We start from the raw sequence: 24,195 nt of genomic DNA, 5'->3' as shown, positions 1-24,195 counted from the left end.
CAAGTATTAGTAGTCATTCCAATGGTAGTATTATGTATGTTTTGTTCTTTTTGAAATGTTAGTTGTTAAAGGTGACTACCTTCAAAAAGTGTAATGACATGTTGACACCCATTTGCAATGCATCCAACGCTAAATTTAATGTTACAACGCTAAATTTAATGTTACAAAAATAACCCGGAAGTACTTTTGCGAGCTTGTTTACATAGCAAACGATGCTTAGTCTGCTTGCTAACATTCATTTTGCGATCATTGAATTTAACTGAGCTCAGTCCGCTTGAGAATTGACGCGTTATGTTCGTTTTAAAAACATATCAGAGATATTATACAACATATAGTGTAACGCCAATAGTTAAACTGAAGAGTTACGCAATCACTACTTCCGGTTCAAGTTTGTGATTCGAACATATGACCAGCAGTGAGTCTTGTCCCTGCTGACTTGTCCACGGTCCCCGCTCATATGTCCGCGGCGGTGCTAATTGCCGCTGTTGTCGGCGGTGGGGTCCTGCTGCTTATGCGCCGTTTATTCCCTCGACAGAAAGTGACTAAATTGCTCCGGTATCCAGTCGACACTATGCGAGGGAAGACCGTTATCGTGACCGGGGCTAACAGCGGCATCGGGAAGGCCATTGCAGGGGAACTGCTGAAAGTCCAAGCCCGAGTCATCATGGCCTGTCGGGACCTGCGAGGCGCTGAGGAGGCAGCCCAGGAGATCAAGAAACAAGCCGGACCGGAGCAGGGGGAGGTGGTCATCAAACACCTGGACCTGGCTTCTCTCAGATCAGTCCGAAAATTCTGTGATGAAATTAAGGATGTAAGTGAGGTGATGCATGTGAAAGCAGGCATGGGGATGTTAGCTAGTTTGTTTACTTGCTGCTCTGCACTTTATCCTTTCAACTGACTGGTGTCTTGTTTACTACAAAGTACTGGGTGTCCCTAAAGTCTGGACACATAGGAAATCTCATTAACTATATATATATATATATATATATATATATATATATATATATATATATATATATATATAGCCTCCACAGATTAAATATGGCTTTGTCCGTCCTTCACTTCCACTGAGGAGTACCAGTTCAACTGTTTCTAATTTCGACAAAGCCATATTTAACGTGGTGAGGCAAAAAAGTGATAGTTAATGAGATTTCCAGTGTGTCCAGACTTAAGGGACACCCTGTAGAGAAGAATAGAATAGCTTTATTGTGATCATACATGGAGGCATGATGGAAATCTAAGTACGTAGCTGCCACTGGATGGTGCACTGATAACAAGCTAAATGAAATGACAACAATAAATAATAAAGTCAAATATACATATAAAACTAAATAAACAAACACTAAATTAAGAATCACAACTTATGCAAAAGAGGCAAGATATGTACAATACAGTGTGGGAGATAATTTCAAAGGGAACTTCGGTTTTTTTCAACCTGGGGTCTGTTTTCATATGTCATTTCATACATGTGAGTGATGGAGAAATGAATTTTCGACATAGCTCCAGTATTTAGCCAGGCAGGCAGCTTAGCAGCTCAGCTAGCAGCTCGGCTAGCGAAAAGTATGGGGCAGCTGCTACCTCAGAAAGAGAAACTGAGGACAGCCAAACACACAGTAGATGTTGTGTGTGTAAAAGCAACATGGTAGACTGAACAGAATTTCCCTCTGGGGATTAATAAAGCCTGTCAGAGTATAGATTGGCCTTGATTAGAATCAAGATGATAAATATGCCCTGCTATTTTTGTAAGAAAGCTCGTAACAGCAGTTATAGCATATTCTTTCATGCTAGGTATACAGAATAAGCTGGAATGTGATGGAATTCATAACAACTTTGCCATCAATTCTAGTCTAAGTCAACATTATAATCACTGTCTTTTGGTTAAATGAGATGTTTTGTTTCTGTGTGAAGCAGTGTGTAGAACTAATTTCAGAACCATTTTGTGACTATAAAAATGTTCTAAATGAAAGGCGCTTTGATAAAAAAAAAACAGCACTTTTGAGTTTCACGTGGACTTTAGGATGACAAATCAACAAACTTTTTACATTCACTGAACCTTCATTCTCACTTGTATTTATTTGTATATTGCTTAGAGGATTTTTAGGACTAACAAAGAAAAATGAAAATTCTCTCTATTTATCTGTAAAAAGCATTTTGGTTAGTCCTTGCAGTGATGATTCATCTGTTAATGTGGAGTATTGAATATTTTCAATTTCTCTCAGGAGGAATCCAAGATTGATGTGCTCATCAACAATGCAGGCGTCTACCAGTGTCCCTACACAAAGACAGAGGACGGCTTTGAGATGCAGTTTGGTGTCAATCACCTGGGTCACTTCCTCCTCACTCATCTGCTGTTGGACATCCTGAAGACTTCAGCTCCCAGCCGCATCATCGTGGTTTCCTCAAAACTTTACAAATACGGCCAGATCAACTTTGATGATCTGAACAGTGAAAATAACTACGATAAGGCCGCCTGCTACAGTCAGAGCAAGTTGGCTAACCTGCTGTTCACACTTGAGCTGGCTCGCCAGCTTGAGGGGACGGGGGTCACGGTCAATGCTCTCACCCCGGGCATCGTGAGAACCAGACTAGGCAGACATGTTCAAATTCCTCTTCTGGCAAAGCCCCTGTTCCACCTCGCCTCGCTGGCTTTTTTCAAGAGTCCACTGGAGGGAGCCCAGACTCCCCTGTATCTGGCCTGCTCCACAGAGGTGGAGGGAGTGTCGGGGAAGTGTTTCGCAAACTGTAAGGAGGAGGAGCTGATGCCTAAAGCTACAGACGGCCAGGCAGCCAAGAAACTGTGGGACATAAGCATGAGGATGGTCGGACTTGCTGACTGAGCCAAGTCCTGTTCTGTGGACAGTGCTGGTGGAAGTAAAAGTTCTTGGACCAGATAGGGATTCTCTTGCATCCCCAGATCGGTCGTAACGCCACTTTGGGGATAAAACATGAACTGAATGACATATTGTGCCAGTGAAGTGTGAAAAATAAGTGTCTGTGAGCAAGCATGCTACTTTTCAGTGAGCTGGTTTGAATGAGGATTTGAGTTCAAAAATGTGCCTGTAACGGATTAAGATTCATGATTCAAGACCTTTATTTATCACAACCACAATTATACGTAGTATAAGCGCAGTGAAATGCATTGTACACCTGTTCCAGACCGAAACAATAAGAATAATAACAAAGAATAAAAACACAATTGATAGATAGATAGATAGATAGATAGAAATAGTGCAAAATAACATGCATATACTAGGCGAAGTGTATACTAGTGACCATAACCTGCTATATGAAACCATCAACAGAGGGTCTTCGACTTGCATCAGAATTCCGTTCTTTTGGAGTAACACGATTTATCTTCATTGAAAAAAAGCTTTTCTTTCAAAAATAAGGACATTACTAAGTGAGCGGTAGTGTACATTTGCAGTTAAATAAAAATCTTGGTGTCAAAATTTGGAATAACAAACTCCAATACAAAATTTTGTCAGAATGCCTTTATTTACATTTCAGTCTAACTAAAAGAGATAACCAAAGAAACCAAATATATTTTCCAGATAAAAATAAAACATTAAGAATGATCTGTTTTAGCTGCAAAACAGATCATTCTTAAATTGTAGTATGTGTAATAAATGCTTAAATACTGCTTTCTTACCTCTTTTAAATACTTTCAGGGAGCGAGAGAACATTACCTGGTCAAAGTACTTTTAGGTCATAAGTGACTTTTTCTTTTTTCTTTTAGAAACATCAATAACTTACGAGTAAAGCTTGCTAATTTGATGCATCCAGCAAGCCTGGTTAGTCTGGCCATAAGACTTATATAGCAGTGTGTTTTTTTTTTTTTTTTTTTTCTATTGCCATGACCTGAACAAGATTTAAACACGCACACCAAGATCAAAGGGAACAAACTCTCGAGCGAATCGCCTCACAGCATTCATCAAAGACAAGCTGAGTTGTCACATTTTCCTCTATTGTGAGGTCACGTTATTGCTTGTGCGCTGCAAATCCTCAGAGTGGAGTGAAATGCACATCCACTTCATGTTCAGCTGCTGTTTTTGAATGCAAAATGTGTGCATACTTTAGCATCTATTTTTCCAGTGTAGCGGACAGAGAGGTGGGGGTTAGCTGTGAATCTAGCTTCTTCCTTTTGATGTGTTTGAAGTGTAAATGCGTTCTGCTGTGTTTGGAAGAGCTGGAACAATAAAGGTTGACAAAGTGCTGCTGCTGCACCGTGGCTCCCTCCTGTGGATGGATTCAGTCACAAATAATGCCCATCTTCATCCATCCGTCCATTATCTATACACTGCTTAATCCTTATTAGCGCCACGGGGGGCTGGAGTCTATCCCAGCTACATTCACACCTACAGACAATTTAAAATCACTAATTAACCTGAACATGTTTTTGGAGTGCGGGAGGAAGCAGGACTAACTGGAGAACATGCAAACGCCATGCAGAAAGACCACAAGCAAAGATTCAAACCCAGGACCTTCTAGCGACAGTTCTACCCACTGCTTCACCATGCAATACAGTGGTTTTGAACTGAAGATATGTTTTCCAGCACCCTCTTATTTTTTTAGTCTGCAGGACAGTTTTCAAGTATCAAAGAGGACACCCAGATAGTTCAACAGGTTAGCGGATGACCCATGAACAGGGGCTGTAGTCCCTGATGCGGTGTCCTGGGTTTGATTCCAACTCATGGTTCTTTGCTGCAGGTCTTCCCCCCCCATTCTTCTGTCTGCCTCTTCACTAGCCTGTCACATACAATCAAAAAAGGGTATATGCTGGTATTTGTGGAGCAGTTCCTGTTCTTTGCTGTGTTATATCACAAATATACACAAAATGTGATACATTTGCTTTTGACGTTTTTTTTTTTTTTTTGATGATTTCTTTCTTCCTTTGAGTTTGCTTATCTTGTGAAAAACCCTTCTCTACTAACCTACTTTCAAATTCACAACAGTGATAAAGCAAAGCTTCATAGTGACTCAGCAGGCGTGCACCACATGTTTCAGGCAGGCTGAGTGTGAATGATGAAAGTCTTCCTCTCAGTTCAGTCAGACAACACAACACTGCAGATCAGCAGATGTGTAATTATCTAAACACAACTGATCATATGTGATGGACCGTGAAAGTAGACAGTACATCCACGTATTATTAAAGGAAGGCTGGGAACTTAAATGTATAATTTGTGCTTTATTAGGCAAACAAAACAACCAAAATATATAAACATGCATCGTTGTCAAAGAAACAGGGGTACAGTGGCTTTGTGGGGTGTGGGCATTCAAATCTGAGGTAGAATGGGGGCAGGAAAACCTCTCTGAGGGATATAGAAGAGCAAAAGGAAATACTGACTGCTAAAACAGATGTTTACATCTCAAAACGTTCCATCAATAACAATAAAACACACCAACCGATACTGTCAAATTCAGTTAACAGAAGAAAAAATAAATGTATGTTTGTCATTTCCCCCCTTGGTTTCAACACTCACAATATGTAAATCATCACGAAGCCAACACTGTTTCAACCAATTCAAAATAATGACTGAAATCTATGTGCAGTTTAATGGGGGCAAGTCTCAATTAAAATACTTCTCTGACTTTCAAATATAGCATTGAGAGTTTTTAAATTATATACAAGTTCCAGAATATCGAGAAGATTTGCACTTTTTGATTGTTTTAGATGTATTTCTTTCTAACAGTTACATACAAAATATATCACTCAATTTTTCATTAGTATATATTTGTACATTTAAATACATACACATTCTTACAAAATTCAGATCCTACGTCCTCCACATCCAACTCTTCATATGACTTACTTCAACAATCAATGCTTTAAAATGATCGGCAATAGTTACATGTTCATGTCACTGAATTATTTGGCTCCTGGCTGCTATTTAAACCATCTTCTATCAAAATGGTGGCGCTAAACAGAAGGTGTTGCTGAACACACTGTAACCTTGCATGTACTATCCTTTCAAAGTTTCAAAATGGTTGCAAAGTTCCTCAGTTCAGAAGTGTACCATATAGCTGGGCCTTAGTCAAACTGTCCTTCCTGGAAAGTCCCAGGGAGCCAAATTTTTGGTTGTATGGAGGAGGAGGTGGCGGGGCCGGTGGCGGTGACTGGCTCACCTGTGCAGGCAGGCTGTGCATCTCCACTTGATAATGCTGCAGCTCTGCGGCCATTTCCAGGGACCTCTGGTTGAGAGATTCAGTGGAGCTATTTGGGCTGGGGTCTACATAATCCGTGCTCTGGCCTCCAGTTGCAACATTGCATTCCCTGTCTTTGGAGCTTCCTGAGTGGTAGAGACTGTGCTCTGACCCCTGGCTGTCCTCAGCTCGGTACAGGTGAGCTTGGCTGTGTGCCTGCCGCAGCCCTGGGCTGCATTCGGGACTGGGGCTGGCAGCTACCCACACTGGGTCCATGACATCCACCCCCTGATGGTAGTAATCAGCCCCTTCTTGGAAACTGCTGTAGAGCGGCCCAAGTCGGATCTTAGCAGGACGGACAGAGAAGTGCTGCTCTGAGAAGCTGTAAGGTGAGGCACGACCTGGGCTGCGGTAGGTGTTGGCACTTAAATCCTCGACACTAAGTTGCCTCCATCGACCAATCAGCTCCTCCTCCTCAGGGGCTAATGTGCTGCCTCGACGACTGTCTCCGTAGGCAACACTTGGGGAGGAGGATGGAGGGAGTGGCTCATAGGGCTCACTGAAACAGGATGACATGGTACGGCTGTAGACAGGAGAGCTGCCGTTCTGGTGGTGGCTCAGTTCCGTCTGTTGGAAAGGATGAGCATTGGCAAAGCCCCTCGGGGAGTCCCTCTCCCAGGATGAGTCACTCTTTCTCTCATAGTCCCCTGCATCTCTCCAGTCCATGTAGAGGGAATGATGGTGCGGGGAGGAAGCTGCGCTGCTGGGCGGGCCGTTGCCTTTGTCCTCAGACCCCCCTCCACTGAAGCTGGAGTAAGAGCTGGAACCTGCCCCCAGTGTGGCAGGAAACTTAGCAAAGTGCTCCTGGGAGAAGCCAGCTCTCAGTCCCACCGAACCCTCCTCTGGGTTGCTGTCTGTGGAGTTCTGGGGTCCATACAGCAGCTTCCTCTGACCATGAAGATCCATGCTGGGCCTCCGCTCGCGGTGGCGGTCATCAGGGCAGTACAGGGCCGTGTCACTACTGTACAGGTCAGATTTGTATGCTGCACGGAGGCCCAGACGCTCTCCAGGGCCCAAGCGTTCCAGAATAAACGCATGGTCCTGGGTTTGCGGGCTGGGGGAGCGGGAGGCCTGGCTGCTGCTGCAGGCCTCATCTGGCTTCTCAAGTACTTTGGCAATGAGAGAGGCTGGGACGGAGTCAGAGTAGGTGTGACAGAGTGGAGAGTCCTCCAAGTGCATGGTCAGTCGCTCCTGAAAATCAGCAGGCAGCTAAAAGTGTCAGAAAAGAGAAGAGCGGGTTAAAATGAGTTGAAAATGTGTTGCTGCACCAACAGATATTTCTTGAAGAGAAAATTTGCATAATATACATATGATTTTCACACTGAACACCATATTCCATTCAGTGTAAATTGTTTCTTGAACATTTCACACTCCATCCACTACAAAAACTCCTCATTCATTGTAATCAGAAAGACTTTCAGACTGTCCACATTAAAGGCACATTGCATGTTACACTAAGCTCCAGGTTAAGCTTATCTACTGTATTGACTGTACCGTGTCGGCTGGCCTTTTTAGGATGAAATTTTCAGGGGAGGTGCGAAATGACACAAGGACTGGATTAGGGTTAGAGAAGTAATTAAATTTTGGCAGTGATTCGGCTTATAGTCTGGATCCACGGATTTGTTAAAAGCTTTCTGTGTCACTGAGAGATAGCAGCACGACGTAACTATAACTTTGACTACAAGTGAACACTACGTCAGCTGCCTGCTGATGATGACATGACTGCAGTCCTACTACAAATCAACCATTGCAGATCAGGACGTGTCCATCGGAAATGACACAAGGAACAACTGATTAAATTGTGGGGGTGTTTCCAAGTCCCATCAATTCCTGCCGCTTGCTTCATATTTAGGTCACATTATCTGCACATCACGTACACTTGCATAGCACACGCATGTGCTCACTGCAATGTCATTTTGTTTGTGGGTACATCTATATTAAATGGCCACATTCTATGTTGTCGTGATTTCTGATCATCAATAACTAATTTGCAGTAGGATTGCAATCATGTGATCATCAGCAGGCAGCTGACGTAGTGTTCACTTGTAGTCATAGTTACAGTGATACAGAAACAATAATACAGAAATCTTTAACAAATCCATAGATCCAGACTATAAGTCGCATCACTGCCAAAATCTAATCAGTTGGTCCTTGTGTCGTTTCTGACCTTCCCTGAAAATTTCATCCAAATCCGTTAATCCGTTTTTGAGTAATGCTACTCACAGACAGACAGACAGACAAACAAATAGACAGACAGATGTACGTCCATGGTCACATAACATAATAATAAGTATAAAAGATAATAAAAGGAAGCTTCAAGGATGCATTTTAATCCAAACTATGCAATTTACTGAACCTCACCGAGTATTTTCAGTGCCTAAACTTACCCAACCTTTTACTCAAGTAGGTGCCATAAAACTGTCAAAGTGTGATATTTATTAAACCTAATCATGTAGTTTAAGCCTGAAGAAACAGAAAATAAAACCCACATCTAATAATGGTGGTCCCAGACAAGAGTCCCAGTCCCCTGGGTAAAAGTCCTGTTACTGACTTATGCTGTCATAAATCTTTTGTTGACGTGAATCTCTTTCAATGTGGAGGCTACTGCATCACAGATGTAAAATATGCTTGTTTCAATTTTTTTTTCAAAACATGAATGAGAATGCTGTTTAGTAGTGTAGAGATGGAATCTTTGGGAAACAGGGTTGCCAGGATTGTACAGGTGGGCTTTAACATGAAAACATGTATTGTATAGTCACTCAGTTATTACAGTTTTTCTCAGTCACTTTGGTACATTTCTCGAATCATCCTCGACATTTGCAACACAGTCAGTTCATTTCTCAAAATAACTCATACAAATAGCAAAACACCATGGATTACCTGCAAAAGCCAGTCTCTTGTTCAACATTCTTACTGCATCTCTCAAAACTAAATATCTGTGTCAATGAACATGTCAGTGACATCAGAATGATGAGTCCTTGTGTCATTGTTTGTGGATAAAACAGTCAGATTGCCTAGTCATGTTGTCATTCTAGTGTACTGTGGAGGGATGTTCTGATGTAAACTATGGCTTAAGTTTTATTGGCAGCTATTGTAAATTGTAAGTTTCACCTTAGTGTATGTGAGAGATTGATCGCAAGAGACTGGACAAGATTCACATTTAGACTTTTACTGTTTGTATTGTATTTTGTTGACAGACCACGTTATTGTGATACAGAAAGGAATACAGCGCTGCATAGCACAAAGAAAAAAAACAAAAAACAAAAGTAGAAATGTGAATATAGGACAATCTCCATAGGGAAAACTGTTCATGCAGTGCTGTAGGAATTACAGTACAGTCTTCCTACACCTCCTGATGTTCCTGTCTGTTGGGACACAAATTCTCATCCACATCACGAAGATCTTCTTTTGCGTCTTTGAGCGATTTCAGAAAACTCTAACCTGTCACACATTTCCCTTTGTTAGAGAAAGTCAAACTGGGAGCAATTTACCAATTCAGGACAGAGTTAAAAAACAAGTCTAATAGAAATGTATAGAAATATCACTGACATATTATGACAACTTGTACAACCATTTTGCATGTAAAGACTAATGCCATGAACTAATGCCTAAATGTTGTGGGGGGTGAGATTATTCAACGGAGACCCGTTATGACACATTTTGATCAACATGACATAAGCAGTTGATAATGTAGGAAACAGCAGAGAATTGTACATAATTATTTGCATGGATGTACCAAAGCATGTGTTTATTTTTTTGATGTGTGCAAGTGACACAATGATGTGAAGATTGAACAAGTAGTTTTGAGAATTTCAATTCTGATCTGAGAAATGTACCAAAGCGACTGAGAAAAACTGTATTTGAGGCATATCTAGCTCATACAACAGTGTAGTTTCTTAATGTAAATCATTGATATGCAGCATATTATCCCCACCACGTGCCATGTGTGTTGTCCCTGTGTACTGCAGTATGTGTTATTTTGCTACTCACTATTGTAGGTGATTTCTGAGTATGACACCACAAAATACATGCATGCATTTAGCTTCCTTGACTGTAATAATTATATTCATAACTACAGTAAAAAAATGTGTGTCATTTTCAGCGTCACAAACCTTAACAAAGGAGAGAAATATATGTGATGATAAAGACAAACTGAGTCTACTTCCTTGGAAGAGAAAGACTTTGTTCTATTTAGAGCATTTCTCAATAAAAAAAAAAAAAAAAACAAAAACGCCTGCATTCACTATCTGTATCTCTCCATAGCAACAAGCAATAAGCTAGCTGCAGCACATTATCAGCAGGAATCTAGTCAATTGTTCCTAACTGGCAATGAAAGGCAAGCTAATTATATCTTTGTAGGTAAAGACAAACAGTACAAAAACATTTAAAAAAAGAGGTGTTTTATCATAACAGTTTTACAACTTGGACCAAACTATGTGATGCTTCATTGCTCTCCACGTGTTTTTCATTTGGGCTTGTTTTGGACAAGACGACGATTAGCTTTAATGCTGCGTTCTGAAATCTGAACCCAATCATTTTATACTCTCTCTGTGGCTGTTTTGCAGCAAAACAAACAACTACAGCACTTCAGTAGGCGCTGAAGAGCCAGTGCACTTCTCAAAAATGCTGCAGCACCATTCATCAATATGCTTTCGATTAGCTCCCGCCCACAGGACCAGCAGATTGGTGGACATACAGTGAGGCATGTATAGCCTCTGACCCCCATTATGTATGGCAGCGAGCCTGCAGAACAGTTTTGCACTCTGTGATGGATGCTTTACTGTTTACAGTATGGTTGTGCATGTATTTATGTGCTCTAAGTATTGGTAGTGGGATATTTCAGTCTTACACAGCCAAATGTAATTTGCATTGATATTTCCATTTAGCTATATGGGCAAAACATAGAGAGGCATAACCTCATGGACACCTGCCAGCTTCAAAATCTACTCCTGTCACATGGGTGAGGCACGAGGCCTGCATGGCTGATGCAGCGGAAAGTAGCGCCAAGCTGGGATAGTGTTAAAACACTCATCAATACCCACACGCAGCAGCAGGACAGTGTGATGAGGCTGCAGTGTGTTCTGCATTTACATTTTGCCATGTACTGTAATTCTACCTCCTCTAACAGCTACCTGTCCTTCACATTTGTTTACAATGTGCCTTGAAGAAGTTTCCGTGCTGCTTTGTGCCTAATCATTGTCAACCAATTACTTAATTACCAAACCTGGCGCTTCATGATTAGAGTCTGGCTGAGTGCATGCTGAGTGACAGGGGCAGGAAGACTGGTTTAGTTTAGACTCCTGTCTCATAGGTGGGTGGTCTTTGTGCTGCTGTTCAAGAGTCCCTGCCAAATTAATTCCACATTTTACCATGTATGTTTTTGCAGCAAATGGACAACGACATAACACAGCACCTTAGTTTAGATGGATGGTAATATTCTATGGAAAACAAAATTAAAGTTTTTAGATTCTAAAAAAAAAAAAAAAACCCTGTTGTTGGTAACATAAAGATTTTGGGGTCACTAATAAATGTCTATATTTTTGAAAGAAAAACTTATACAGTCTAGACATTGTTAATGTGGTAAATGACTATTCTCACTGGAAACAGCTGATTTTTAATGGAATATCTGCATAGAGGTACAGAGGAACATTTCCAGCAACCATCACTCCTGTGTTCTAATGCTACATTGTGTTAGCTAATGCTGTTTAAAGGCTAATTGACGATTAGAAAACCCCTGTGCAATTATGTTAGCACATGAATGAGTAATTTAGGTCTATCCATCCATTATCTAAACACCGCTTCACCGTCATCAGGGTTGCTGGAGTCTATCTCAGCTGACGGCAAATGGACAAAGGTGTAACACAGCACCTTAGTTTAGATGGATGGTAATATTCTATTTACAACAAAGTAAAAGTATTTCATTAAAAAAAAAAACGTTGTTGGTAACATAGTGATTCTACTGTATGTCTAGACAGGGACATTTTTAGTAAGTTTTTTAAGCTCAGCACAACCAACTTTTTTTTTGAAACTTTGCTGCTTTCATCTCACTTAGGTGAAGGTTATTTAGTCAAAAAGAAAACATAGCTTGAATTTTTCCATCTCGCTTTCCTGCAGGGACCTACAGAACTCATCGCTCCACAAAGTCTTGTCTCTTATCTTTTCTGGCACACAAAGGGCAAGATGACCTTCCTGTTAGAGGCGAGACAGCAAATTCTTCTCCCATCTTATGCCATGAGCTGCAAATTCCTTTTAGTGCCGCTTAAGACACCCGACTCACACCTCCTTATCCCCACACACCTATTTCAACAAAACACTTCTTTTTACTCTGCTAAATTACTTTATTATTTTTTCTCTTATATGTATTTTTCTAGGTTCACATCAAATGTCAGTACAAAAGCCTGAAACTCCAGTGGTTATTCCCTTTTGTTACATGTGACTTTTGTGAAGAAAGAATTTAAATTTATTGTATTTAAACTGATAGAGATTCGACTGAAACATCACTAAAGCAGAAGAACAGGTGAAATATGGTTTTAGGAAGGGTAAGGAGCAATGGATTCATGTGAACAGTTGGGATTAAAGCCTGTAAAAGCAAATGTAGGACTTACCTCAGAGAGCTGGGCTCTGTAAAGAGATTTGTTGCAGTGGAGAAGCTGTGCAGCCAGGTTACAGTCTTTTCTGTACAGCTCCTGCGGGGAACAACATGGCCACAATCAAAAGATACAGCAGTCACATTTTCTAATATTCTTCCCTGTCTGACTAATTTTCTGGCCTATTTTGAGTGAGTATCCCTTTCCTTCTAATCACACATCTTCAGAAATGATCATTCGTACAAAACATGAATTATCCCACAATATACAATATATAACTAGTAAGTAAAAACAATAATAGTAGCAAATGTTCTGTAAATTATTAAGAATTATTGGACTGGACTGACACAGTAGTAATATTGAAACTTAATAGCGAAAAGGTTCTAGGGTACAGTCTACAACAGAGGTGAGTACACCTCCATGAATCACCTAAATGTCAAATGAATCAGATATACAGTCCAGACATTGTTCATGTGATAAATGACTATTCTAGCTGGAAATGGCAGCCATCACTCTTTCTGTGTTCTAATGCTACATTGTGTTAGCTAATGGTGTTTAAAGGCTAACTGATGATTTGAAAACCCTTGTGCAATTATGTTAGCACATGAACAAGTGTGAGTTTTCATGGAGGACATCAAATTGTCTGGGTGACCCTAAACTTTTGAATGATAGCGTATGTCTCTTTTGCCATGCTTCTGTAGACTGGGAGTCATCTTGTCAGACAGTACTTTAATATATTTGCGGGTGTCCATGGTGTTTTTTGTCTCAAACTCAATTTTTGCAGCCTCATATCATCACGCTCCCACCTCTGCCTCACTGTCAGGACTATGCGTTCACTGTGGCAGACCTGGTGAGGTTCATGACATGCTTTTACCTCATCTGTGCTGAACAAATTCATTTTGGTCTCATCTGAGCAAGGAATGAACTCCCAATAGTCATGCATGTTAGGAAAGCAACTAAGGAGTGTCATGTTGCTGCTGGCTAACAGCTGCTACCCGCCGCTGTCTTACAAGGAGCAGTTATGGGTGGAGCAGTAACAGAGCAGTACAACAGTAGAGTTAAGAATCTACTGTGACCTCAGAGAGTGGAGTTAAGTGAATACTGTTCTGCTGAAGCTCATTTACTACACGTAGTCAGAGTGACTGGAGAATGCTGCTATCCAAATCAGAATGCCTCTGTACTGTCTGGCACTCAACAGGCAGGTAGGGCACCGCATGAAAACGACAATCTGTGCCATTTGCTTGGAAAATTAATTTTGAGAGGAAGCAACAGTAGGAGCAGTGCAATGCTCACTAGGATTTTACTTACATTGTCCTCTTGTAGCTTCTCGATGGTGAGCTTTGCCTCCATCAGGTGGTTGTTAAGGACAATAATCTCTCTGCTCAGAGCTCGCTTTTCATCATCATGGTGCTGCGACTGACAGCAAGAAGAGAGAGTGTCAGAGATTACAAGCATGAAAAGAAGACTAGAAACAAGCCTTCAGTTAAATAAACAGTCTTTGTGCATCATAACCTATTACTTTATGGGAATTCCACATCTGTCCATGTTTGTTGTTAATGTGGTAAATGACTATTCTCGCTGGAAACGGCTGTTTTTTAAGGGAGTATCTACATAGGGATACAGAGGAACACTTCCAGCAACCCATCTCTAGCATTAGAACACAGATGTGATTAGTTGTGATAGCTAATCATGTTGAAAGGCTAACTGATGATTAGAAAACTCTTGTGCAATTATGTTAGCACATGAATAAAAGTGTTAGTTTTCATGGAAAACATGAAATTGTCTGGGTGATCCCAAACTTTTTAACAGTAGTGTATGCTTTGGTATTTTGTTACTTTCTTTACTTTTCCTGCAGAAGAAAGAACAGATTTACTGATAAGCTTGAATATAATAAAGCAAAATCTATAAACGAATTAAGAATAAAACATCATGGATATAAATTCTTTAAAGAGCACCATTAAAAAAACATTATTTTCCATGTTTTTCAATCCAAATGCAGATCTTGGGATCCTGATGTTTTTATATTTGCAAACGGAAAAGTACACATCAGATTCTGGCTCTGAGTCTGGATACAGGATGAATTTAAAGACACATTATGGAGCTTAAATGATTATTTGGCAATTGATTATTGTTCTTTAAATTCCTTGGACCAAAACTATTCATGTAATATATCAATGACTTTATTTCTGTATCTAAACTGCTAAAATATGGGTTAATATATAATTGCTGGACTTTTAGTAACATAGCAGACAGGTATCATAGCTGATATGTTTGCTGTTTTCAGGACTAAAATCAACACGATTGCCTATAACCAAACACCACATGGCATTTTTACAGAAAGATTCTTCTATATATTATATATACAATTGATTAAAATTGAAATTTAAAGTTATTTATACAGATGTCGTAGTAAACCGATTGATGCGCAATAAATCCACACTTGACCCACACACTACTTTATATTTAATAACTAAGAAAGCCTTGGAGTCTGATCAGTCTTTTCTTTCAGAGGAAATGACATCATTTGGCAGCAGTTCATGTGATTCAGTGTTCAGTTCACACTGCAGGGCTTAATGCTCAATTCCGATTTTTTTGTGAAATCCGATTTTTTTGCGAGTTCGTTCACATTTCCAATTAAATGCGACTTGTATGTGATCTCCTGTGTGAACCTCACACGATCCAAAAGTGTCCCGCATGCGCAGAAGAGGACACAACAACAACACACGCAGAGAGCGTGTTCAGTGTTTACGGAAGTAAACATGGACGCTAACAGTAGAGCATGTCTGGCTATTTTAAAGTTGTTGTCCAGCCGGAGCCAGCATATTTATAACTTAATTGTTTGAAGGAGAAGGTCAAGAAGGAAGAGAGCCAGGATTTTGGCCCTGGTGTTTTGTGGGGCAGTGGCAGCAACGTCTGTCCAGAGACAGTCCTGCTCTAAGGACAGCAGTCGGCGGAACATGCGCAGGGCCTGCTTGGTGAAGTGCCTCTACTGTGACGGCACCATGTTCGTTCTCCTCACTTTCCCTCCATTGATTGGACTCCACAGTATCGTCCGCCATGGTTCTTGTTTTGCTTGAACGCAGTATAGTGACGTTTGTCGTGTACGAATGACGTATAGGTCGGATAAATGTGACCTGGCCATTCAGACTGAAGTAACATGGCAAAAGATCCGATACGTATTGGAATTAGATCCACATATCCAAGTGGCCTGGGTTGCATTTGAAAAAATCGGATCTGTGTCATTCAGACTGTCATGAAAAGATCAGATACAGGGGCAAAAAAATTGGATTTGGGTCACTTAGCCTGCAGTGTAAACGTAGCCTTAGTTGAAAGTGATTTCTCAGACATAGATAAAAAATATATATTTTCCAATGAAAATGGGATATTTTGCCAAAAAAGAAATATCTGTCATGATTATGTCAACTTCATAAAAAGAACAAAATCAAAACAATTTTTGAATAAGCTCATTTTATTATTGTTTAGCTAATTAGAAGGTGGTTGTCATTACATTTGGACGGTTATTTAAATAACATTTTAGTGATATCGAGTCATTTTTTTTTATTAATAAGTGATTGTTCCATGATAAATAATTATGGAATTTGTAAAGACATGATCAAAATGAACATAAAAACATTAGTTTTGTTATTTTTAATAAAAATGTATGCAATATATATCTGATGGACTTCAAAAGTCCTTCAATTATATATTGACTCATATATTTTATTTGCAGATGATACCACTCTATTTTACGCTGGGAAAATTTTACGCAGGTGTTGAATGTGGTCAAAAACTTGTAAAAATAAACACACAGTTTGATGTTAAAAAATTGTCACTAAATCTGGGAAAACTTTATGATATTTTTTTAACAGAATGAAAGACACTGATTGCTCAATAAATATAGACAGTAATGGAATTAATAAAGTGAGGGAAAGTAAGTTTTGAGTGTCGTATTGACAATGAGAATTTGAAGTGGAAGTCACATATATATTATACAAAAGTAAAAATATCAAAATCAATTGCTGTAATATACAAAGTAAAGGATTTGTTGGATAACAAAGCATTGCACGTGTTCTATAATTCCCTGATTGTTCCATGTCTGACCTACTGTGTTGAAGTTTGGGGAAATGCCTATAAGAAAAACATCTAGTCATTTTTTTTATTTTACAGAAAAAGCCATAAGAATAATCACTCAGAAAAAATATATAAAAATATATATATGTAGTGATCCAACAAACTCATTATTCCTTCAGTTACAATTGTTGAAATTCCATAACATAGTAGGTTTAAGTAGTCTGAAAATTATGTATAAAGCTCATAAAGAAACTTTACCAGTCAATGTCCAGAAATGATTTACAAAAGAGGGAACATAAGTAGAACTTAAAAGGAACAGATATCCTCATAAAGCCAAGATTCGGTACCAAATTAATGTAACGTTGCTCATTTCTGTTAAAGGGGTCAGTTTATCCCTCCTGTCGTCCTGCAGGTCAAACTGACCCATTTGAAAAATTTGAAAAATGTGGGGAAAAAAAAATTTCACAGTGAAAACTTCCACATTTTTTAAATGTTTTTTGGTGGAAAAAAACAAATTAAATTTTTTTAAGAACATTCAGAAAAAAAATCGACAAAAATCCAGTGAATTTCGCTGTCAAATTTGGGGATTTTTTATTTAAAAAATAAAACCTTTGAGGGAAACTTTTCAGGAATTCTGATCCTGAAGATTTAGCAAATTTTTATAAATTTAGGGACATTTTTTTCTGAATTTTTGGACTTTTTTCAGACAAGGCAACAACATTTTTTGGTAAGGACAATACAAGGGTTATGGAACAATCTAGACAAGGAACAACAAGAATCTAAATCACATTCGAGATTTAAAAACAAATCCAGTATATTGCCGAGGGCTTTCTGACGCAAAGTCGGATCTAACCAAGATGTGCACATCAAAAACCAAAATAAAAGATTCATGTCGGGATTTCTGGACGGAATCCGATGCGGAGACTGTGAGTGTAATGTGGACTGGGGAGAGAGAATTAATAAAATTAATAAAATACAAAGAAATAAAGTAAGAGTATCATAGCGTTTGTTGTGAAAGAAAACTCTGACATGAGTAAGAGTGGCTGTGCAGACCTCTCAGGCTTTAGAGTCATTTTATTTGTTTGTCTTTAATGCTCATTATAAACTGACTGTTTGCTGTAAAGGTGCAGATTACATAAATCTATTCTTCTTTCTGCTCTCTTTCATTCAGAAGTTTGGAAACTTTGCTTTTGTGTTGTATTAAATAGTTTTTTGTGGTTGTTTTTCTTTTGTCAGTGAATGAAGTAAAGTAGAAGTCTGTCAAGTTTCCATATCTGGCAATAAAATTTGGCCAAAATCTTTGGACATGTAATAGCTGTAATCAAAATATTTACTCATGGACAAAGTGTGAAAAAGTTCTTCCTCTTTGGAAAACAGTGTGAACTGAAGCCCAAGCACTCCCAATATATCGCTGTGTTTATCTGTCTTGTAATTACATTGTGTGCAGTTGTGCAGGGCCAAGGGGTCAGACGGGTTTGTGGCACCTCTGGAGTAAACAAGCTTGATGATTACAGAGAGACTTACTCAGCACCTCTCTCACCCTCGAGGAGGGTATACGTGAGATGAGTCAATAACAGCTGATGAGAACACTTCACAAGAAAAAAACAAAAGCTGTGGGCCTTTATTCTGAAAATGACCAATTTTCTTTACACCACAAGCTGCATGACCTTCAGCTCCCTAATATCTGTACTGAGCATCTCACATTGTAATCACGACAACGGCGACCATGACGATTATTATCTTGTGCTGTAACAAACCTCTTGAATGAGCGTTTTCAGCTGTCTATTCAACAGCGAAGACACCTGATGGTCATACAGTGTTCTCAGGCAGACGAGTTAATTGTATCTTTCCACCAGCAAAAGCAATGTCTGACAAATGAAGTGAGATGCGGTGCACTGAGGAACAATGGGTTTGCTATCACTCTGCCACTGGAAGGAGGACAGCCAATTGTTATAAGCCATAATTAACATCAGTGGTACCAACAGCAGGGCATTCATATTCAGACTGGCTCTCCAAGTGTTCTGTACCATCTCTGAACCCACTAGATGTTTCTCTTTCCTGTTTCCCATCTGCAGTTACTTAACTCCAAGCTTGAGAGTTTGGTAAGACTGAGTACAACATGCACTTAGGCAAACAAGGTTTAGACACTTACATTGCTATGGATCTTCTCCTCCAGATCTTGGTTGATCCTCTGCAGTGCTGAGTAGCTGCTTTGTATTCTAAACGACACGATAAATGACACAACTCACTTGTTGATAATAACTTACACACATACAGCAGCAGCCGGAGAACTCACCGAGCTGGAAATAAGCATATAGGCAGGTTCAGTGGTATTCAAATCAGAGCAAAATCACATGCTGCAGTTTTAGTTTGGCTTAGTTGGTTTAGTTTTAAATTAAACCTGGTGATGTATGATGGAGTGAATATTTTCCTCTATCATTTATGATCCATAAAGCAGTGACACTCAGTGTAGGAAACATTTTGGGTATCTTTACAAAATAATTTGAACCATTCTTTTGCTGAGACAGTGGACCAACATCTAGGAATAACCTAAAGGGATCACATGATACACGAAACAAAAATATAAATGCACATTCTCTAACTCAGAGAGAAACAATTAAAACTCTAATTACTTCGGCAAGGAAGGAGTTATGAGACGAACGGCGTTGGTCTGTCTGTCTGTCTGTCTGTTAGCAACATTAGTCAAAAACGGACTAACGGAAATTTTCAGGGAAGGCCAGAAATGAAACAAGGACTAAGTGATTAGATTTTGGCAGTGATGCAGCTTATTGTCTGTATCCACAGATTTGTTAAAGATTTCTGTATCATTGTATAGCGGCATGGTGTCACTGTAACTATGACTACAAGTGAACACTACGTACGTCAGCCGCCTGCTGACGATCACATGATTGTGATCCTACTACACATCCACCACTGCAGACCAAGAATTTATTTAAAGAAATCATACAATGAATGACCAGCCTGGAAGGAGTACTGTCCTCTCTGAGTGCTTTTCTTATTTCTTTGCTAAAAAAAAAAAAAGTGTTATATTTAATCACCACACAAAAAAAGTTTTTGAGCTTTTAAACTAGTGACAAATTCTTGGCCTTTGAGTTTATCCAAAGTCTCATCAAGTGGGGCTTTAAAGGTCTATAATCAGAGACAGTGATCAGTGCACAGACACCACTTTGACCAGTAACTATAATCATACAAAAGACGCCTCTTAAATGTTCACCAATTTCTCTAAGCACTTCACTTTACTCTGTGCAGCTTGTGGCAGTACACAATGTAAAAGTTGGACTCAGTAACTTGGGATTTCTGGTCTATGACCCTACTGGCCATTTTCATTTGTAGTTGTACTTGTATGTTTTATAACATCACACTGTTGTAGAGATTCTCTGTGTCGCAACAACATATTTAACAACATATTTAGTCCCCTATGTTCAAAAGAATGAACCTTTTTTATATTAGATATTACACGTTGTGGTTATATTTCTGTTAAATGTCTTAATATATATATATATATATATATATATATATATATATTTAAAGCCTTCCTTTTTGACAAATCTTATAGTTTGGCCTGACTTGAGTGACCCTGACGGGGTCAGCTGGAGTCTTGATTTGCACAACCGACTTTCGATGTCCCTTAGTTCGGCCCCTAGTTATGCTGCTATAGGCCTAGGCTGCTGGGGAACCTCTGTTGATGCACTGAGCCCTTCTCTCAATACCTATGTATTTATTATATATATTGTTATAGCATTGCATTTACTCTGTTTCTCCCTGTGTCCTTTCTCCGAGTGTCCCTGGTCCCAGAGCTGGATGCTTCAGATCTGTAGTTACTGTCCCACCAACTGGCCTAGTCTCCATCATGTGCACTGCTGCTGACCAACCTCCAGCCCACTGCTTCCAGCCCATTTCCACCAGTCTACTCTGCATCGCCCTCACTAAACTTGATATGCTTATCTACAAACTGTTTGAATTTTACTACCAGCTATATGTAGTATATTTAATGCCAGAACCTTACACCATGAATCACTTTCAATGTTAGCTTGTACTTTGTATGTATCATCTAGCTTATCACGCATGTGTCCAACTGTGTGTTATATGTTCCTTGTTCCCCACCATCCTCTTCTCCCATCCCTCCTCCTCTACCTCTCCACCTCTTCTGTCCCTGCCATGTCGGCCAGCAGCAGATAGGTCCCCCATATAAAGAGCCGGGCTCTGCTCAAGGTTTCTTCCTGTTTAAAGGGAGTTTTTTTTCTTGTCACTGTCACCTTAGGGCTTTCTCTGGGGGTTCAGGCCATTTGGGTTCTGTGAAGCATCTTGAGACAATTTGACCTGTAATTGGCGCTATATAGTAAATAAAACTGAACTGAACTGAATTGAATAATATTTTAAATAATAATAATTATGTATCGAACCTGTGCCCAACAAAAACCCTGTTAGCATAACCTTTTTAGCTGGTAGAAGAAGAAGAAAATAGCGACTGACATGATGCGCTGGAATTAACATCATCAAACGGTTTTCTGAAAAAATGGGTAGAGCAAAGCTATGTCCTCTCTTTTTTTATTTTCATAATATTGTCAGTCTTGATTGAATGTCTCACTCTACCTCATGCAACCCTGTTATGTATATTATCAAGATAAGACAAATTATTTTGACTTTTTTCTTTACTTTTTACTAGCTACATATCTAGCTTCTACTCCTGTGAAAAAGTAGCCTAGCCGCGCTAGACCCAGGTCTGAAGACGCAATGGTCTAGGAACTCTCGACAGGGAGGGAGGCGGGCTAAAAGGTTGTCTTTCAAATCACTCTGTAGCAATTGGGTAGGTATACAACCAATTAGCGCAACGAATAGGCTGACGTAGTTCCTAGAGCGCGGGAAATCAGAGGATGCGGGAGTTCAGTGAAGCCTTATTTATCTTTCTTATCTTATCCTTTGTTTATCTTTCAAGTTCAATTTTAGCTTCAAATCTTTAAGGGCTGTGGCCAAAGCGCAGCCATCGTCTTGTCTATCCTTGTTTCTATGGTTGTTTCTGGTTGTTTCTGTCAGAATTGTCGCGCCTTTGTCGTCACTTAATTACGCCCGCCTTCTGACTCTACACTTCACGGTGATTCGTCGGCCAGTTTTAGGAGCATCCAACCTCGAGGCTTACCGAGGGTAACTAGACCGACCCTGGCAGAGAATTAAACTCGTTGCTGTGGGTTGTCTAGCACGGCTAGGCTAATGAAAAAACTAACATTAGCATGGATTAACAACCCTGCTACTATGATTAGAGTAGCGTTCGCAAACAACAAATAAAACATGGAATAAAAATGTTACCATTGATGTGTAAGCTGAGCCAATCAAGCCTTTGATAGTTTATTACCTGTTATTGATGAATATGTAGCAGAAAATGGGAAAAGAGAAGGTTAATTTTTCAAAAGTTTTGAAGCCAAAATGTCCTCCAATTCTGAAATGACCCAAATAGTGATCAAACAATTCCTCAGAACTTTCTTTATATCCCAAGACGGTAAAAAGTCGACGTGCTGTCACAATTTAACTAATAAGTTTAAATGTTAAGGTTAAGAACCCACAATATTATCTACTGTACCAAATTAAATGATTCATTTAATAAATGAAGACCCTACAAAATTACACTGGTAAACTGAAAGTGTGTAGGATGCATTATGGCCTACCTGCGCAGTTTATCGGTGAACTTGTCCAGTTCCTCCTGCGCTCGGCGGAGCTCCGTCTCCAGGTACTGCCGAGTGGAGTCAAACTCACTCTGCAGCAGTTCAAGCTTGTGTGTTGTGTAGGAAAGCCTTTTCCGTAAGTCCTCCTTCTGCTCCAGCAACGAGCTACACACACACACACACACACACACACAGCAGATGACTGAGTTCAGGGCATATGGTTGAGGACACAAGCTTGTACTATGGGTCTGTGGTCATATAAATGGACTTAGAGGAGTCAGCGTATCTTTAAGACCTCTGAATGGTGATGAGACATTATGAGAGGATGCGACAACGAGAGAACTTGATTGTAAAAATGGGTTGTATGAAGAAAACATTGGACAAAAACCCAGATCTCCAATTATAAATCCAGGAAGGGATAAAGCCAGGATACTGCCCTTTTTAAGTTCAGCAGCACATCACAGAAACCAATCACCAGAGAGATTGGTCAGACTAAAAAAAGAGGGTGTAATTTGTGATGAAATATGAGCCAATATATCACATGAATAGACCCTGAAGGCTCACATTTACGCAACAGTGATATCCCCCACATGTAATTCAGTGGGACGGCACAATGATGGCTATTTTTAGAGTATGTGCATTACCTGGGTTTCAATCTAATAAAAGGACAAGTGTGAGTGGGAAAAAAGGAAATGTCTGCTGCCGTGATGGATCTGAATGTGCACGGCTGGGCTTAATGGACCTTGTATTGACAGACAGATGGAGGAAGGAGGGTAATGACTATCTGTAGCCAGATAACAGAAAGCACAGAGTACATGGAGATGTGGTCACGTCCCTCTTTTTATTTCTTCATTTTGTCTCTTTTTAAAACAAGATTTTAGATACAGAGGGTAGGGGCTGAGAGAGGCAGAAAAACATCAGGGACAGGCTCCTTTCAATGAGCTTTTCAGGTCACTAAGTCGAGGTATTTCCCAGTTTCCATCTCATTAGCATGCATGACAATGTTTCTGTAACCATGAAAAATAGATTAGGTCAGAACTTTAGTTGTGTAGACTAAATATGAACAGGCTTGCAGTTTACCTAATACTTAGTTTTTACAGTCACAGAGACAACACATTGCCACTATGAATAAATTCAGCAATGTAAAACATGTACAATACTTGCTATGCCACGTATTTAAGGATGTACCTAATATGTGTTTCAGTTTCATGGAGACAGAGCTTCTCTGGTTGCAAAAGGTTTTCCTACTAAAATGATTCTCATGACTTAACTTGTCTCACACACACTACCGTTCAAAAGTTTAGGGTCGCCCAGGCAATTTCATGTTTTCCATGAAAACTCACACTTTTATTCATGTGCTAACATAATAACTGAACAATGGTTTTCTAATCATCAATGAGCCGTTCAGCACCATTAGCTAACACAATGCAGCATTAGAACACAGGAGTGATGGTTGCTGGAAATGTTCCTCTGTACCTCTATGCAGATATTCCATTAAAAATCATCCATTTCCAGCTAGAACAGTCAGTTACCACATTAACAATGTCTAGATTGTGTTTCTGATTAATTAACTGTTATCTTCACTGAAAAAATGCTTTTGCTTCACAACAAAGAACATTTTTAAGTGACCTCAAACTTTTAAATGCTAGTGTAAACAT

The 24,195-nt window shown here is 39.6% G+C and overlaps 2 protein-coding genes across 7 annotated transcripts in view; one reads left to right on the top strand and one right to left on the bottom strand.

Moving 5' to 3' along the window:
* The first annotated feature begins 360 nt into the window (after positions 1 to 360).
* rdh14b (retinol dehydrogenase 14b) lies at positions 361 to 4,844 on the top strand. The gene is made up of 2 exons (XM_022195619.2): positions 361 to 811; positions 2,220 to 4,844. Exons 1-2 carry the CDS (start codon positions 458 to 460, stop codon positions 2,835 to 2,837), a joined length of 972 nt encoding a protein of 323 aa, XP_022051311.2. The 5' UTR covers positions 361 to 457; the 3' UTR covers positions 2,838 to 4,844.
* A 321-nt stretch (positions 4,845 to 5,165) lies between these two features.
* The window catches only part of si:dkey-174m14.3 (uncharacterized protein LOC563117 homolog), a 36,900-nt gene continuing 17,870 nt past the window's right edge, over positions 5,166 to 24,195 (bottom strand). For all 6 annotated transcript variants that reach the window (XM_051960608.1, XM_051960610.1, XM_051960609.1 and 3 more), the window contains 5 exons: positions 22,541 to 22,702; positions 19,012 to 19,078; positions 14,097 to 14,204; positions 12,807 to 12,887; positions 5,166 to 7,410 (listed from right to left, as the gene is read on the bottom strand). In XM_051960608.1, coding sequence (XP_051816568.1) covers positions 5,998 to 7,410; positions 12,807 to 12,887; positions 14,097 to 14,204; positions 19,012 to 19,078; positions 22,541 to 22,702 — 1,831 coding nt within the window. In that variant the 3' untranslated portion in view covers positions 5,166 to 5,997. The remainder of the gene's footprint in view (positions 7,411 to 12,806; positions 12,888 to 14,096; positions 14,205 to 19,011; positions 19,079 to 22,540; positions 22,703 to 24,195) is intronic.

This window comes from Acanthochromis polyacanthus, chromosome 16 (genome assembly GCF_021347895.1).
Source record: "Acanthochromis polyacanthus isolate Apoly-LR-REF ecotype Palm Island chromosome 16, KAUST_Apoly_ChrSc, whole genome shotgun sequence".
Lineage (NCBI taxonomy): Eukaryota > Metazoa > Chordata > Actinopteri > Pomacentridae > Acanthochromis > Acanthochromis polyacanthus.
This window is presented reverse-complemented; position numbering and strand designations above follow the sequence as displayed.

Coding starts and splice junctions, on each gene's coding strand:
- rdh14b (XM_022195619.2), top strand. CDS start 458: ATGTCCGCGGCGGTGCTAATTGCCGCTGTTGTCGGCGGTGGGGTCCTG. Junction 812..2,219: donor TCTGTGATGAAATTAAGGAT/GTAAGTGAGGTG, acceptor AATTTCTCTCAG/GAGGAATCCAAGATTGATGT.